Source organism: Myotis daubentonii, chromosome 20 (assembly GCF_963259705.1).
Source record: "Myotis daubentonii chromosome 20, mMyoDau2.1, whole genome shotgun sequence".
In the NCBI taxonomy this organism is placed as follows: domain Eukaryota; kingdom Metazoa; phylum Chordata; class Mammalia; order Chiroptera; family Vespertilionidae; genus Myotis; species Myotis daubentonii.
The window spans coordinates 9,957,299-9,971,225 of NC_081859.1; the positions used below are offsets into that span (position 1 = coordinate 9,957,299).

The following is a 13,927-nucleotide window of genomic DNA, read 5'->3' on the forward strand; positions in this document are numbered from 1 at the left end:
AAGAAAACCTCCAAACAAGCCTGGAGTTGTTAATCATTGGGGAAATGACTATCTGTCTTGATCCTGGGGGACTTTTGCAGAACTCGGGTAGCAGGCCCCATCAGTATGACGTGACGTAATCACGGTCCCTACACAAAGGCAGAGCTGTGTGATAGGCATCATTCTGGATTCTCTCCAACAAATATTTCATAGGCAGGCCTGGAAAAAAAAAAAGAACAAAAACTTTTAAAAGAAGGATGGCTCAGTGCACAACTCTGTTTCATTCATTCATCAGTGATGATAAAAATCTCCAAAACAAGTTGCCTGGCTTTTTCTTCCTTTAAATTCCCTCTCTTCTTCGATTTTGTGATCTCATCCAGGAATGAAACAATACCCACGGCTTCTCCGCTCACTGGAGGGACGTTTAGATCAGCCTGGCCAGCGAGCTGAGTCTCTAAGGCTGCCACCAGGAATAGTGGTGTCACCTGGATCGTGTCCAGGCACGGCTTTGCTACGGGGTGTACTTTAACCAACGTAAAAGGAATTGAGTCTTAATCATCATTCTCACCTATTTTTTTTTGTTAAAATATTTTAAATTGATTTTAGAGAGGAAGAAAGAGAGAGAGAGAGAAACATCAATGATGAGAGAGAATCATTGATCACCTGCCTTATGCATGCCTCCTACAGGGGCTCGAGCCTGCAACCCTGGCATGTGCCCTGACAGGGAATTGAACCATGATCTCCTGGTTCATATGTCAATGCTCAACCACTGAGCCACACCAGCCGGGCTATTCTTATTTTTTTATTATTTTCTTCTGACTTTGATTTTGTATGAGATTACAAATGTAGATAATTCATATACCCATTTGCAGAAATGTGTCCTTTAAAATTTAAAAAGAATTGCATGCTAAGGCAAAATATATATTTCAATCAGCCATGATCACAGTTACTTACCAAACTTGGACCCTGCTCTCAGGAAGCTTATAGTCTATAACTGAAAGATATACTCTAAAATGTCAGGGACATCGAGAGGCAACAATAAAAGATGAATATGGATGGCATATGCATAAGTGATATTTCTCATGGCCTGTGCACTTTTTTCCAGGGTCTTTTTCACTCCAAGAGCACGAATGCGTTGCTAATGTGCCCCTGCAGAATTTAGCCAGAAGACGAAAGGACCGTTGCACATAGGATTCCATTATCAAACCTCATTGTTTCGTCTGATGCTCAAGCCCATGAGTTAAACAGTCATCCTTTGCTCACCTTTGTCAAAGCTCTCTGTGCATCTCTTATCTTTGCAAATAGGAGATGTTGTTTTTTACTTTTTTCATTATGCACAAGTGAAATATAGGAACCCGCTTGTGCAGCCTCAGAAAATGCAAGTATTGATCCCCTCATCACCATCTAACACAAAAAAGTGGTTACACATTTAGAGCGCACATTCCTGATGCGAAGCAAGGGGTTCTTTCGTTTCATTTAATTGAGTTACAAACAGGAAAACGATCAGCCCTGCTGCTCGCTGCCCCGTGGATGCACGTGGATGTGTGAATTGTCTCCGTGTGCGCTCTGTGTGCTCCAGGTCCCCCGCCGGGGCGATGAATCACCAAGGTGTGTACTGGTCTGACAGGCCTAGAAAGCATCAAGATGGAAAGCCAAACCCAGGGATTGGCATTTCCCTTAGTTCCTGGAGGTCTCTAACTGACCACAAACCTCACCTCTGTCTCATGCAAAAATAGGCATCCGCACCCAACTGGTATGGCTCAGTGGTTGAACGTTGACCTGTGGACCAGGACATCAGAGTTCTGTTCACAGTTCGATTCAAGGTTAGGGCACATGCACAGGTTGCGAGCTTGATTCCCAGTAGGGGGTGTGCAGGAGGCAGACAATCAGTGACTCTCTCTCATCATTGATGTTTCTATCTCTCCCTTCCTCTCTGAAATCAATACAATTTTTTTTAAGTAGGCATTTAGCAAGCAACTTCACTGAAAACCGGACAGAGGGACATTCCAGGCCTGATGAACTTCAGTTGCTCTGTTCCTGTGTCATCACACTGATTCCATTTATCTTTTCCTCCAGGTCACGTGGAAACCCCCACTCATCCAGAATGGAGACGTGCTTAGCTACGAGATCCGTATGCCCGACCCTCACGTCACAATCATGAATGTCACTCCCGCAGTGTTAAGCCACGTCATCACTGGGCTGACTCCTTTCACTGATTACTCGGTCAGCATCGTGGCTTGCTCAGGGGGGAGCGGGCATCTAGGAGGATGCACAGAGAGTTTGCCCACCCACGTTACAACCCACCCCTCCCCACCTCAGGGTGTTCAGCCGCTGTCCGTGGTCCCCCTCAGTGAATCGTATGCTGGGGTTTCTTGGCAGCCACCATCCAAGCCAAATGGACCTGGTTTGAGGTAAGAAAAAGGGACCGTGCTTTGGATTTTGCTGTGGGCTCATCTCTCCAGGAGGGAAGGAGGCTGTAACTCACATATGAACGTAGAATCAATTCCTTATCGGCTATCCCCCACTCATAAATTTCATACAATTGCATATTATGTTTCCTGGCTTATACAGAACCATACACGTTCATCAAGGTAGAAATCTATTCATTTTAAAATACGTTTTTATTGATTTGAAAGAGAGAGGAGTGGAGAAGGATAGAGAGATAGAAACATCGATGAGAGAGAAATGTCAGTCGGCTGCCTCCTGCACGCCTTCTACTGGGGATCGAACGTGCAACCTGGGCATGTGCTCTGACTGGGAATTGAACCAGCAACCTCTTGGTTCATGGATTGATGCTCAGCCACTGAACCACACCGGCTGAGCTATATCCTAATTTTTAAAATAATATATTTTATTGATTTTTTTACAGAGAGGAAGGGGGAGAGAGAGAGAGCTAGAAACATCGATGAGAGAGAAACATCGATCAGCTGCCTCCTGCACACCCCCTACTGGGGATGTGCCCGCAACCAAGGTACATGCCCTTGACGGGAATCAAACCTGGGACCTTTCAGTCCACAGGCCGACACTCTATCCATTGAGCCAAACCAGTTACGGCAATATCCTAATTTTGTGAAGAACTAAAAACCCTTGAAACAACAACCATTGTTCTCTAATGATTCTTGACATAGTCCTTCCTTGATTTTCAAAGTATATTTTTATTATATGTCAGGAAAACTTGATGCATGTTCTAAAGGATACATTTACACAAATGTGTTTCAAAATTCCAAAGCCAGCACGTAATCCTTTGGTATGTTGTTATTACCTGGAAACCTGTAGAGAATGTAGTCAGGGATACAGATAAGAAGTAAGCAAAGAGTGGTTCTGAAGTGGCTTGACCCTTAGCCAAGGCTATGGAGTTGATAATATTATCACTGTTTATAAAGTAATGACGGTTGAAGTCTTAGAAAATCATTAACTTTATAAGCATTTTGTATTTCTACTTTGTATAAAACTGTCAAGAAAGTCTCGGCAAACCTGACATTCAAGAAATCTAAAATGTGACCGTTCTCACTGATAGCAGAAAAGTGCGAATAGAGTTGGTGGGTTCAAAATAGTTGACTATGTGAAACTCGAGTCAGGAAAAAATAATAATCTCAAAAAAAGTCTGTAATCGTAAATGAAGATGTGTTCTTTACATTCACAGGCACACATCACATACTCATCCCACGAAACACCGGAATTTTGGTAATAACGTGAGTTGAGATAATCCCAATGTTTCTGCTTGTCTTTTGCTTTAGATATGAGCTTCTGAGACGTAAAATCCAGCAGCCACTTGCATCAAATCCCCCAGAAGATTTAAATCTGTGGCACAATATTTACTCAGGAACCCAGCGTTTTTATGAAGATAAGGGTCTTAGCAGGTGAGATTACAAAACTATGAAAACAAGTGCTAGCATTGAGCTCGGAGCATGTTGAATAGTTCAAAGTACCGTCGCGTCTTCACTGTGTGCGCTCGTTATCAGTGACGCCGTGAAACGCGTTTGGTCGTTATCTGCGCCGTTAGTCATTGGGCCGAAACAGTCAGCCTGCTTCACGTTTGCCGTCTTAAAATGAGCCTTTTGAGCTCGAACTTGGGGATGTTAACTTACTGCCTCTGCCACAGCTCCAGCAAGACATAGATTAATGTAAGATTAGAGGAACTTGGAAATCTCGAACATATATGAAACTGGGGTAACAGTGGGCACTTGTCAGATGCGCACTGTTTCTGGAGAATAATTGCGATACATCATTACTACTGTCCGCAGAAATTATTTAGTTAACGAGCTGGGCACTGGGAAGAATTCGGTCTAGAGTTCGGGGAGATGAGTAGCCAGCAGGCAATGTCGGGAGGAGATTGCACAGGTGCGCGGGGAGACGTGAGTGCTGGTCCATCCTGTGAGAGAGCTGGCATGGTGACCTTAGGCAAGTTACTTTCTCTGGCTTCACTTTAGTTGTTTATAAAATGAGGTGATTCAATGGGATTAGATGATTTCTACCCCTTCATGAGTCCAAGCAACGTAATTAAATTCTAAAGCATCATAGGTATTCCTGTAAGAAAACGTTGCAGACACCTTGTCTATCAGGTTACTTCTGTAGACTCAGCACTGAGTAGCTCTACTCTGAATACTGAGCACCAGCCTCGTGTGCCACCACCTCCTCACCTGGCCTCTGTGCTCGGTCCACATCAGCGTTTATCCTGGTACAGCTCACATGCACCCCTTGCTCCCCAGCTGCTCCCATTGCTGTCATCTCCCCGTCTGAATGATCATCCTTTGAGTCTTGAACTAGAAGTTTCCTATTGGGCTTCCCCGCCCTCTCTCTTCCTGGACTGAATCAGCTGAAATAACCATCCATTCATTCATTTATCTAACTTACCTACTCAGTAAGTAAACAGATTAAAAACCATCATCTCAAGTGAACCTGGTTTGCTACTTCACTTGAATAATAGCAACTGAACCTTGAGAGGAGTATGGTTCTAGAAATAAGATTTTAATATATATTATGTTTTACAAGGAAAAACACCATAGTCATGTTTATAATGCAGTAAGTTTACCATTTTCTGTGTGTTGGTAAAGCGAGGGCCTTGAGGATGGTCTCAACAAATTAATCGTTTAGGGAATAACTCTGTGACAGTCTGGAATTTCTAAATTGGCCTTCAAACAATTGGTTTTACTAGTTACAGTATAGACTCAATGTAAGTTAGTTCACTGTTCAGATTTCAAAAAAAACTTTCCTACAGGGTTTGAAATGGTACATTTTTCAAGACAAATGTAGGGAACACAATATTTTGCGAAGAAGTTGATATCCATAAGTTTTGCATGAGTATATGAAGCCCATTAATCTAGCATTTTTCTTTTAAAAGTATTTTTTATTATTAGCTAAGTGGAATGTCCCATATGATAATAATAATCAACATCTAAGTCCATCTCAAAAACCAATATACCCGAAGTGACTTTAAAAACACTGTAAGCACATTAACACATTCTTTGTAAATGTAAAGTGAAATATATATAAACTGACATATAGAGCCATGGGTCTGTATACTTGCATAAAGATTAGGTTTCAGGTACAATGAAAAAAGTATAAGGAAGTATTTTATCTAATATCTCAAGGTGCTATTTCCTTAAATTTTAACTTCACCAGGGAAATTAAAGAAAATGCTGAAGACAAATGCATGACGTCAAGTAAGATGCCTACTGATTTCTCATTTAAATAAAACCAGGGGTAGTGGCGAGAATTAAATATTAGAAATGAGGAAAGTGGAGACCCAGTCACCTTAACTAGTTGTGTATCCTTAGGCAAAGCCACTTACCTTCGCAGGGCCTCAGTTTTCTTATCTGTAAAATGTGGCAGCAGCTAATTTTATTATTTGAAGCAAATAAGCTCTAAAGCTATCTCTAAAATTATAATATCACTTTGAAAACGGTCATTGTAATTACACATATCTATGTGACCTACATTTCTGTTACGCAGGCATAAATTGTGCATTTCACCATCCCTAAGTTATAATGAAATAGCTTCATGTATCACTGGAAGAAATAAGGACTTACAGGATTTATTTACAATTCACCCATTTAGTGTCATCTGGTGCTGTTAATTTCACTTATAGAAAAGAGTCAAAAAAATGACTCACTTTAAAGCCATAAAGATTACTTAATATATAATATCAGATATGTGGAAGAAAAATTCAAATTTTGTAGGAGATTAGGCACCCTGACCCTAGCTAAATTTCTTTTAAGCCAGATTGTGGAGTAAAACACAATTAGAAGTATTTTACTCAGGGGGGAGAGCTAATGAAGCTGAGGTCACAGGTTCAATTCCCATGTGAGCCATTAGCTTCGTTTCATCAGTTGTCACAGACTTGCTACCCTCTTCACCCCAACTCCCCATCCTTCCAATTCCTACTAGTGGTGACACAGGAAATTTGGCGAGACTGTTTGGATGTGTAAGCAAAAATCCATCCCCTCTGCTAGAAAAAATACCTCAAGTTCAAGCCCCAGTGATATGCCAGCATCTGAGTATGGACAGATCAGGTTCTCATTATGACTGGCATTACTGTTGCCATCACTGTGATGGTCAGAAGAGCAGGCTCTGGGATCTGACTGTCCAGGTTTGAATTTGTACTCCCCCACCTACTACCTTGATGACTTAAACAAGTGATTTAACTCGGAGCCTTACCTGCCTCCTTTTCAAACTAGGTATCATCATAGCACTTCCTAGTAATTGTGAGGAGCTAATGAGTTAGTAGATGTAGAAACTTCCTAACACGTGCTAAATAGTCAGTAAATACTATTGTTACTCCTTCTCATGTGTCTGAGTCATGTAGACTATTTAGCACTTGCTAAAAACCATAGGTAACCCTGTTCCCTTTGGCTCAGTGGATAGAGCGTCGGCCCTCTTACTGAAGGGTCCCGGGTTCAAGTCCATTCAAGGATCGATGGCTTGACTCATTCATTTAATGTGTAACTTGGAAAGTCCCCATCACAGCCTCAGGCTTCCTCCGCCTACAAAGCAAGATTCCGTTTCCACAGGGTTAACTCAGGTAACTATCTTCCCAGGAAGGCAGAGGACTGCTCACTGCAGCCAGACTCCCAGCGGGGGACATTGCTCCCTTCCCCAATTAGGACTTAACTTAAGGGTTTATCTCTCTGCCCTTGAGATGTGGGGGAAGAAGCGTAGGTACAGGAAGAGGATGGAGAGGAGAGATTCTGATGTTTGAAAATAGATGCATTTCCCAGAAGGGGAGCGTGAAACTCTCCGATGGAATGCAGATAGAAAACTGGCGAGATTTGCAGCTGCATCTTGAACGGGTCTTAATCCTCATCACTTCCCAAAACAGTGAGAAGGGGAGACGATAAACCACGCCGGTTTTTAATAGCCATCTGTGCTTTGTGATCCTAATAAAGTACTTTCTTGAGACTGGTTAAGGCTCAAGAGTTACAAAAAAATAAGGAGTGTGTGTGTGTGTGTGTGTGTGTGTGTGTGTGTGTGTGTGTGTGTGTAGAAAAAGATAATGTATATTGTTGAGAGGAAAAAGAAAATTGTGCATTTTGTGCAGAAAAGTCCTGTATTTTTGAGGAACAAGGAAATTGTGTTTTGTTTCCTGTACAAGAGAAATGTATATGTGTCTCTTCTACAAACCTTGTAGGTTCACCACGTACGCATATAAAGTTTTTGTCCACAACAGCGTGGGTTTCACACCGAGCCAGGAAGCGACGGTGACGACGTGGGCTGGCCTGCCGCAGAGAGGAGCCAGGGTCTCCGTGACTGTCCTCAACCACTCGGCCCTCGACGTGCGGTGGGATAAACCAAGTAAGCAAGCTGCTTGTCGTGTGTTTATTTCCCCTTAACGCATTAGCACCGCCGTGAATTTGAAATAAACAGGTTCCAAAGCCAAAACACCAAAAGCTGAGGTCCCTGTGCTGTTCTTCAGAGGCCGACTCTCTCTTCTCCTCCTCCGTCCTCCCGGGCCTTCTCTCCCTTGCTCTGTCCCCTTTGGGTTGGACTGTGGTGCCCAGCAGCTGTGATGGAAATGCCCAGGTATTCACTGGAAACAGCATCCCATTGTACGTGCACTTCCCTGCAGAGAACTCGGCCCTGTGTCTAGTCACTCACGCCTTATTAATGAGAGCTGTTTTGGAGGCTGGCGGTAATGTGAGTTTTCCCAGCGCGTCCTTCATCCTCGGCCCTGGTCGTAGGCAGGATTCCAGCCTGAGACAGGAAAGGGAGCCTGGCCGTCAGCACTGGACGTGCGTCAGTGACACAGGGCTCACCCTGACCCCATGCAGATCACCTCTGTGCAGGCGGTGAGGAGAGTCTGCAGATAGATCCAGTCTTCAAGGCAACTTTAGAAACTGCAGTAGCTGAAATTTCAGATCTGCTTGGTCGGTAGAGGAGCATGTAAGAGCTGACCTTTAATTCACAGTGATCCATTATCTCCATCAGAAAATAACAAAAATGCCCAGCCTGTGTGGCTCAGTGGTTGAGTGCCGACCTATGAACCAGGAGGTCATGGTTTGATTCCCAGTCAGAGCACATGCCTGGATTGTAGGCTTGGTCCCCAGTAGGGGGTGTGCAGAAAGCATCTGATCAAGGATTCTCTCATCTTTGATGTTTCTACCTCCCCCTCTCCCTTCCTCTCTGAAATTAATAAAGATATATTTAAAAGAATACCGCATCTATCATATCATAGATATATGTATTATAATCATTCCTCTAAGCATTACTTCAAACCTGGCAAATAATTGAATCAAAACTTGTTAGAATGTTACCAAATATTGAGAAATATGGAACTTGCAAAGCCCCAATTCAACTATATGTTTAACACAAGAAAACTGCACCTACTTGGGTTGTCATCTATAATACAGAAAGGTGTGAACTTACTCCTGTTTGGATTCTGATCCAGTCTTGAGTTTAGTATCAGGTGACATTCATTGTAAATTAAAGTTAGTACTGGTTGTGTTGATCTGTGGTGCCAGTAAGTCATCCAGTTCTGCAAAAGACTATCATTCTAGGGTGTTTATAAGGTCTTAGGTGTCCCTTCTGTTGGGATTTTAAGCCGTTTAGATGGAAGAATGTCGGTCAATTGACACTCATGATGCCCTCTGAGACACCTCTGGGAAAAATGCAGTTTTCATCTGGAGCTGGAGTCTTCTGTACCGTAGAATACATTTTCTCTCATCTCCCTCTTCCTCTCTATTCTTTCCCTTCCTGATCCATCTTAACTACGTGCCTCCTCATGGAGGCAGGCACCCCTCCCCCAGCTTACATTTGGATGCTTCTGTGAGGTCCAGCTGCTGAATTTCCCGCTGTAGGCCCCTCATGTTATAGCTGCATGCCTGAAGAGAGCCTGCTTATAAAACCGACAGACCTCAGAGATCTGAAGCAGCTCGCTGAGGTTTCATTACCTGGGTCATCCGCACCTCTGACCTTCGGGATGTAGGTAATGCAGCCTGCCGCTGTTCCCACTCACACCTTAGACATTTTTCAGGTACCTGTTTGTGGGCACCAAGGTTACCTCGTGGAGGCGGGTCAGCGATGGGAAGGACTGTTGCATAATCATTTTCCTCCCTATGCAGCCTACTCTCCCAAGGACATTAACTAGTCATGCCTCTGGGCAAGGCCGCCTACTTCTTGCAATGTTAGTCATTCTCTTGCCTGGCTGGCATGGCTCAGTGGTTGAGCATTGACCTATGAACCAGGTTGTGGGCTCGATCTCCAGCAGGAGGCGGCCAGTCAATGATTCTCTCTCATCATTGTTTTTATCTCTCTTTACCTCTCTCCCTTTCTCTCTGAAGTCAATAAAAATATGTTTTTTAATTACAACCATAAGGGAGGTTCCATATGCTTTCTTCCATCCCATCCTAGGAGTAGTAAATCATAGAGTTTATTCTGTCTTTTTCCCCCTGAGGCCCTTTTAGGTCAGCCACATTGAAGGTGTTGTGTGTTTATTGTTAACAGCTTTTCAAGACCTACAAGGTGATGTTGAGTATTACACGCTTTTTTGGAGTTCTGCTACCTCAAATGAATCTCTGAAAATCCTCCCAGATGTAAACGCTCATGTCATTGGCCACTTAAGTCCAAACACGGAGTATCGGATTTTGATCTCTGTCTTCAACGGCATCCACAGCATCACCAGCGATGTCCTGTATGCAACCACTCGTGATGGGGGTGAGTCCAGGTGTCGAGAGATGCTCGCTGGGCTTCAGGGATGCGAGTGAAATTGATTGATTCTTGCCGAGGCTGAGATCAGTCAGCCCTCCATTATAAAATTTCCGGTGTTGGAGGGAAGGGGGTCGGGGCTAAAATCTTAAGTGCTTGCTGTCATCGAGTGGCGGATCAATAAGCGGTCCCATTGAGACAGCAGCCCGGGCTCTCATAATGGGACATTAGCCCTGTTTGTTCCTGTTCTTTTCCGTGGATGCTTAGTTTGGAGCCGAGTTCCCATCAATAAATGGTGACATTTAGAGACTTTTTTCCCCCCACAAAGATTTGCTCTCAGAAACAGGATGCTTTTCAATGTGGCAGCCAAGCCCAGCGAGGGCCCTCCCTGAGTCACCAGAAATGGTGGGTGGAAGTTCAGCCCCTGAGAAAAATTGCCTGTGACTCACTCCGAAGCAGCTAGCGAGGGGGAGGATGCAGAGAAAAGCAACTTGTGCATCTGAAATGAGTTCGGAATGGTCTTTCTAATCTTTTTGGCTTTATAAAGTCTCATTATAAACATTATAATATCATTACCTCCCAAGCAAGTGTTCCAGGTCATTAGGAGAGCACTTTAAGTGAGGAACCCATTTCCCTCGGAGGTGCCAGAGGTCGGCACCTTTTGTTTATAAAATAGAATGGATCACAAGGACAATTTTTCAACCAGTTAAGATGGGTTCTTAAGATAAAAATAGGTCTCCGCGTAGTTATTTCTGACATGCTCGAATAATTGTGTAATTTAACGCCAAGCAAGGCTTTTTTTCTAAGGCTGGATTTCATCATTACCTATGGTAATCAACATTCGAAATCATTTGCATAATGACAATATTGCATTATCGCTTCATATTGCTTGAGCTACAAGCTAGTCACAGCAAATGATTTTTCACATCCCACCAGCCTCGATGTATTTGAGTTTTATTTTTTGCTTAAGGAGCGAATTTCCTTTTCTCCCCTCCCCCCGCCCTTCCTGGGAGGTACGAGGTGAAGGGATGGGAGAGGAGACAAGTAATAGCTATGTTAGTGGTGCAGATGGGTGAGTCATTTATCATCGTACCCCACTGGTCACAGAGCACCAAAGATTAGCACTACGCCGGTGGTGGAAAGCCTTTTACCACCAATTCTCATGGTTTCTAACTGAGAGTATAATAAGCCTGTGATAACTTCATCAGTGGAGAGCCGATACGCAACGCCCCCTTCGCGAAACCCAAATACTCATCTGCATTCGCTCTAATAAGTGCTTTTGCAGAGACAGCTGGAGTTTATTCCATTTTTCCCCTTTAATTCCAGAGCCTCAGGGCATGCCTCCTCCAGAGGTTGTCATCATCAACAGCACAGCTGCACGTGTCATCTGGACGTCGCCTTCTAGCCCAAATGGCGTCGTCACTGAATATTCTATCTGTGTAAACAAGCGGCTCCGCAAGACTGGGATGGATGTGCCCGGGTCCCTCCTCCTACCAGACCTGACTCCCTTCACTGTCTATGACATTCAGGTTAGAACCTTGCTTTTCGATGGTTACGCTCATGGGTCTGTGAAAGAAAACATGCCGGGGTGTGTCTCCAAGTGTCTGCCTTCCATCTTGTTACAGGTGATGTGTTTGGTGGGGAAGGAGAGGAAAGAGGGAAGCTGATCAGGGTTAAACCTGTGCACGGTGGGCAAACAGGTGAATCCCTGGAGAGGAGAGAGTGGTGATAATATGGGGAAAGTGTGATGAGGACAGTGACAGACATTATTTTTAATTACCCCACGACTTCCATGACTTCACCCGAGTTATCTTAGCATTCATAAGAATGAGAAAAAAATATTGACATATTTCTCCAAAGTCAAAGAACTTCTGGAGAGATTCATTTGAAGACCCCTAAGCTGTTTAGAACTTAAAGGTATACTTTATATTTAGATGACAAGGCGATGGGGTATATAAAAGCCCAAATAAGGTATCTCCAATCTTACCAACTCAGTCAGATTCCCTGATTTCTCTGGCCCTCAGTTTGCAAACATATGAAAATGGAATTGTGAGGACTCAGTGAAGTTATTGCTGTAAGTACCCATCATAACGTTTGGCACGTATCATTTACATAATAAATTCAGTTGAGTTGATTTTGAGTTATCTCATTATGCATAGAGTCAAATGTTCCCTAATATGCATGAAGTTTTATTGTCATTAATTCCATTACCAGCAGGTATATTTTAAGTTCATCTGCCTTGAGGTGATTTGGGGTTTAATTGGACGGCCTGATAATGTTTAAATATCTACTAGATATTACCTCAAAATACTCAGTGGCATCAATGAATGGAAGTCAATTAGCATTGGGAAAGGAACAGTTAGTTCCTCTTTGGTTTATCCTTGAATTGAGAACAGAAATGATGTCATTTCTTGGATGTTCCAGGCTCGATCTTTTGTACATTCAATTCTCTCTCCTCCTCTTGCTGAACGTGTTCTTTTGTTTTAATAATGCTTGATGAACCCAATTTTTAAACCCTCCTTGATTTTTATTCATCTGAGTGGGCAGAATTTAAAAAGTATATGATGAGTTTCTACTGGGATTAAGGTATAAATACTGGATCAAATGGATATAAAAGAACTCAGCCATATTGGAAGTCTTCTCTAGGTCTTGTGTGTTTTTTTTATTTTTTATTAGACATTTGCATTTAGGCCATGTGTTGGAAAGTGTCAAGACTCCCAGAAGGTACCATTATTATACTACCTGGTTATGGCTCTGAGAGCAGTACACAGTGATGACTATTATGCTTGCAAACTGTCCCCTAGGCATCTTCCATCCCTTACCTGGGCTCCGAATAGATCGATACGTCTGTCTCTTTCCGAATGGTTGGGAGGAGGGACTACACATCACCATTTAAGTCACTAAATCAATTGTCCTGAGCCCACTTCTGCACTTTATTCTTGCACTCTATGACTTGTCCCACTGGAGTCAATTAACACCAAAAATTAATATTTAATTAACCCCGACAGGCTGTTAAGAGATTCATATGACATGAAGGTGGGTGAGATTCAGTCATTGACAGTCTGGATTTTGAAAATAATTGGGTCCATGCTTTTCTCATTTACTGTTTGCAGGTCGAAGTCTGCACAAAATATGCCTGTGTGAAAAGCAATGGAACCCAGGTCACCACCATGGAAGACACCCCAAGTGATATGCCAGCACCCACAATTCATAGCATCACTTCGAGGTATACATGTTTTTTGTCATTCAATCTAAAGAACTGATCATAAACAATGAAAATCAAAATATAAGATATTATCCCAGCCATGACAATGTCATTTGAGAAGTTGCTATCAGTGTGTGTGTAGAGTGAATTTTTGACATTATTTGGTTGAAGTTCACTGGGCATGTCCCATGACATTGAAGCTTTGATGGCCCTGTCCCTGTTTGCCCAGCTTCACTTCTCTTTATTTAGTAACCTGTGAACAAACGCCGAGAGCATGAAAGAGTGTCTTTATTTCAATGTGTCCTTCAGTGAATTGTTTTGTGAGACACGGAACGCAATTTTAATTAGAACGACTCCCTTTCTGACTGAATCTCTTTGAAAATATTAGACTTCCATCTATCAGATTGCCCCAAAGCTACAAATATCTGTAAAATAAATGGGGGAGATAATGTTTGGATAACCATTACCAATTTTTTCAGGTTTGGGGTAGAATCCTTTTATCTTTTTGTAGGCTTTTGTTGTTGAGAAATGGTCATAAGTTGAAAGTGCGTCGTCTCTTTTCAATTCAAAATTAGCAATAACAACAATACTAAAAAGGAGATT

The 13,927-nt window shown here is 42.8% G+C and overlaps 1 protein-coding gene across 1 annotated transcript in view; it reads left to right on the forward strand.

The window, feature by feature from the left end:
* Positions 1 to 13,927, forward strand: part of USH2A (usherin) — a 390,811-nt gene that overhangs the window by 271,820 nt on the left and 105,064 nt on the right. Inside the window, exons 41-46 of the mRNA XM_059677365.1 lie at positions 2,056 to 2,390; positions 3,717 to 3,839; positions 7,607 to 7,770; positions 9,919 to 10,128; positions 11,446 to 11,648; positions 13,233 to 13,345. Of these exons, the coding sequence (XP_059533348.1) occupies positions 2,056 to 2,390; positions 3,717 to 3,839; positions 7,607 to 7,770; positions 9,919 to 10,128; positions 11,446 to 11,648; positions 13,233 to 13,345 (1,148 nt within the window). The remainder of the gene's footprint in view (positions 1 to 2,055; positions 2,391 to 3,716; positions 3,840 to 7,606; positions 7,771 to 9,918; positions 10,129 to 11,445; positions 11,649 to 13,232; positions 13,346 to 13,927) is intronic.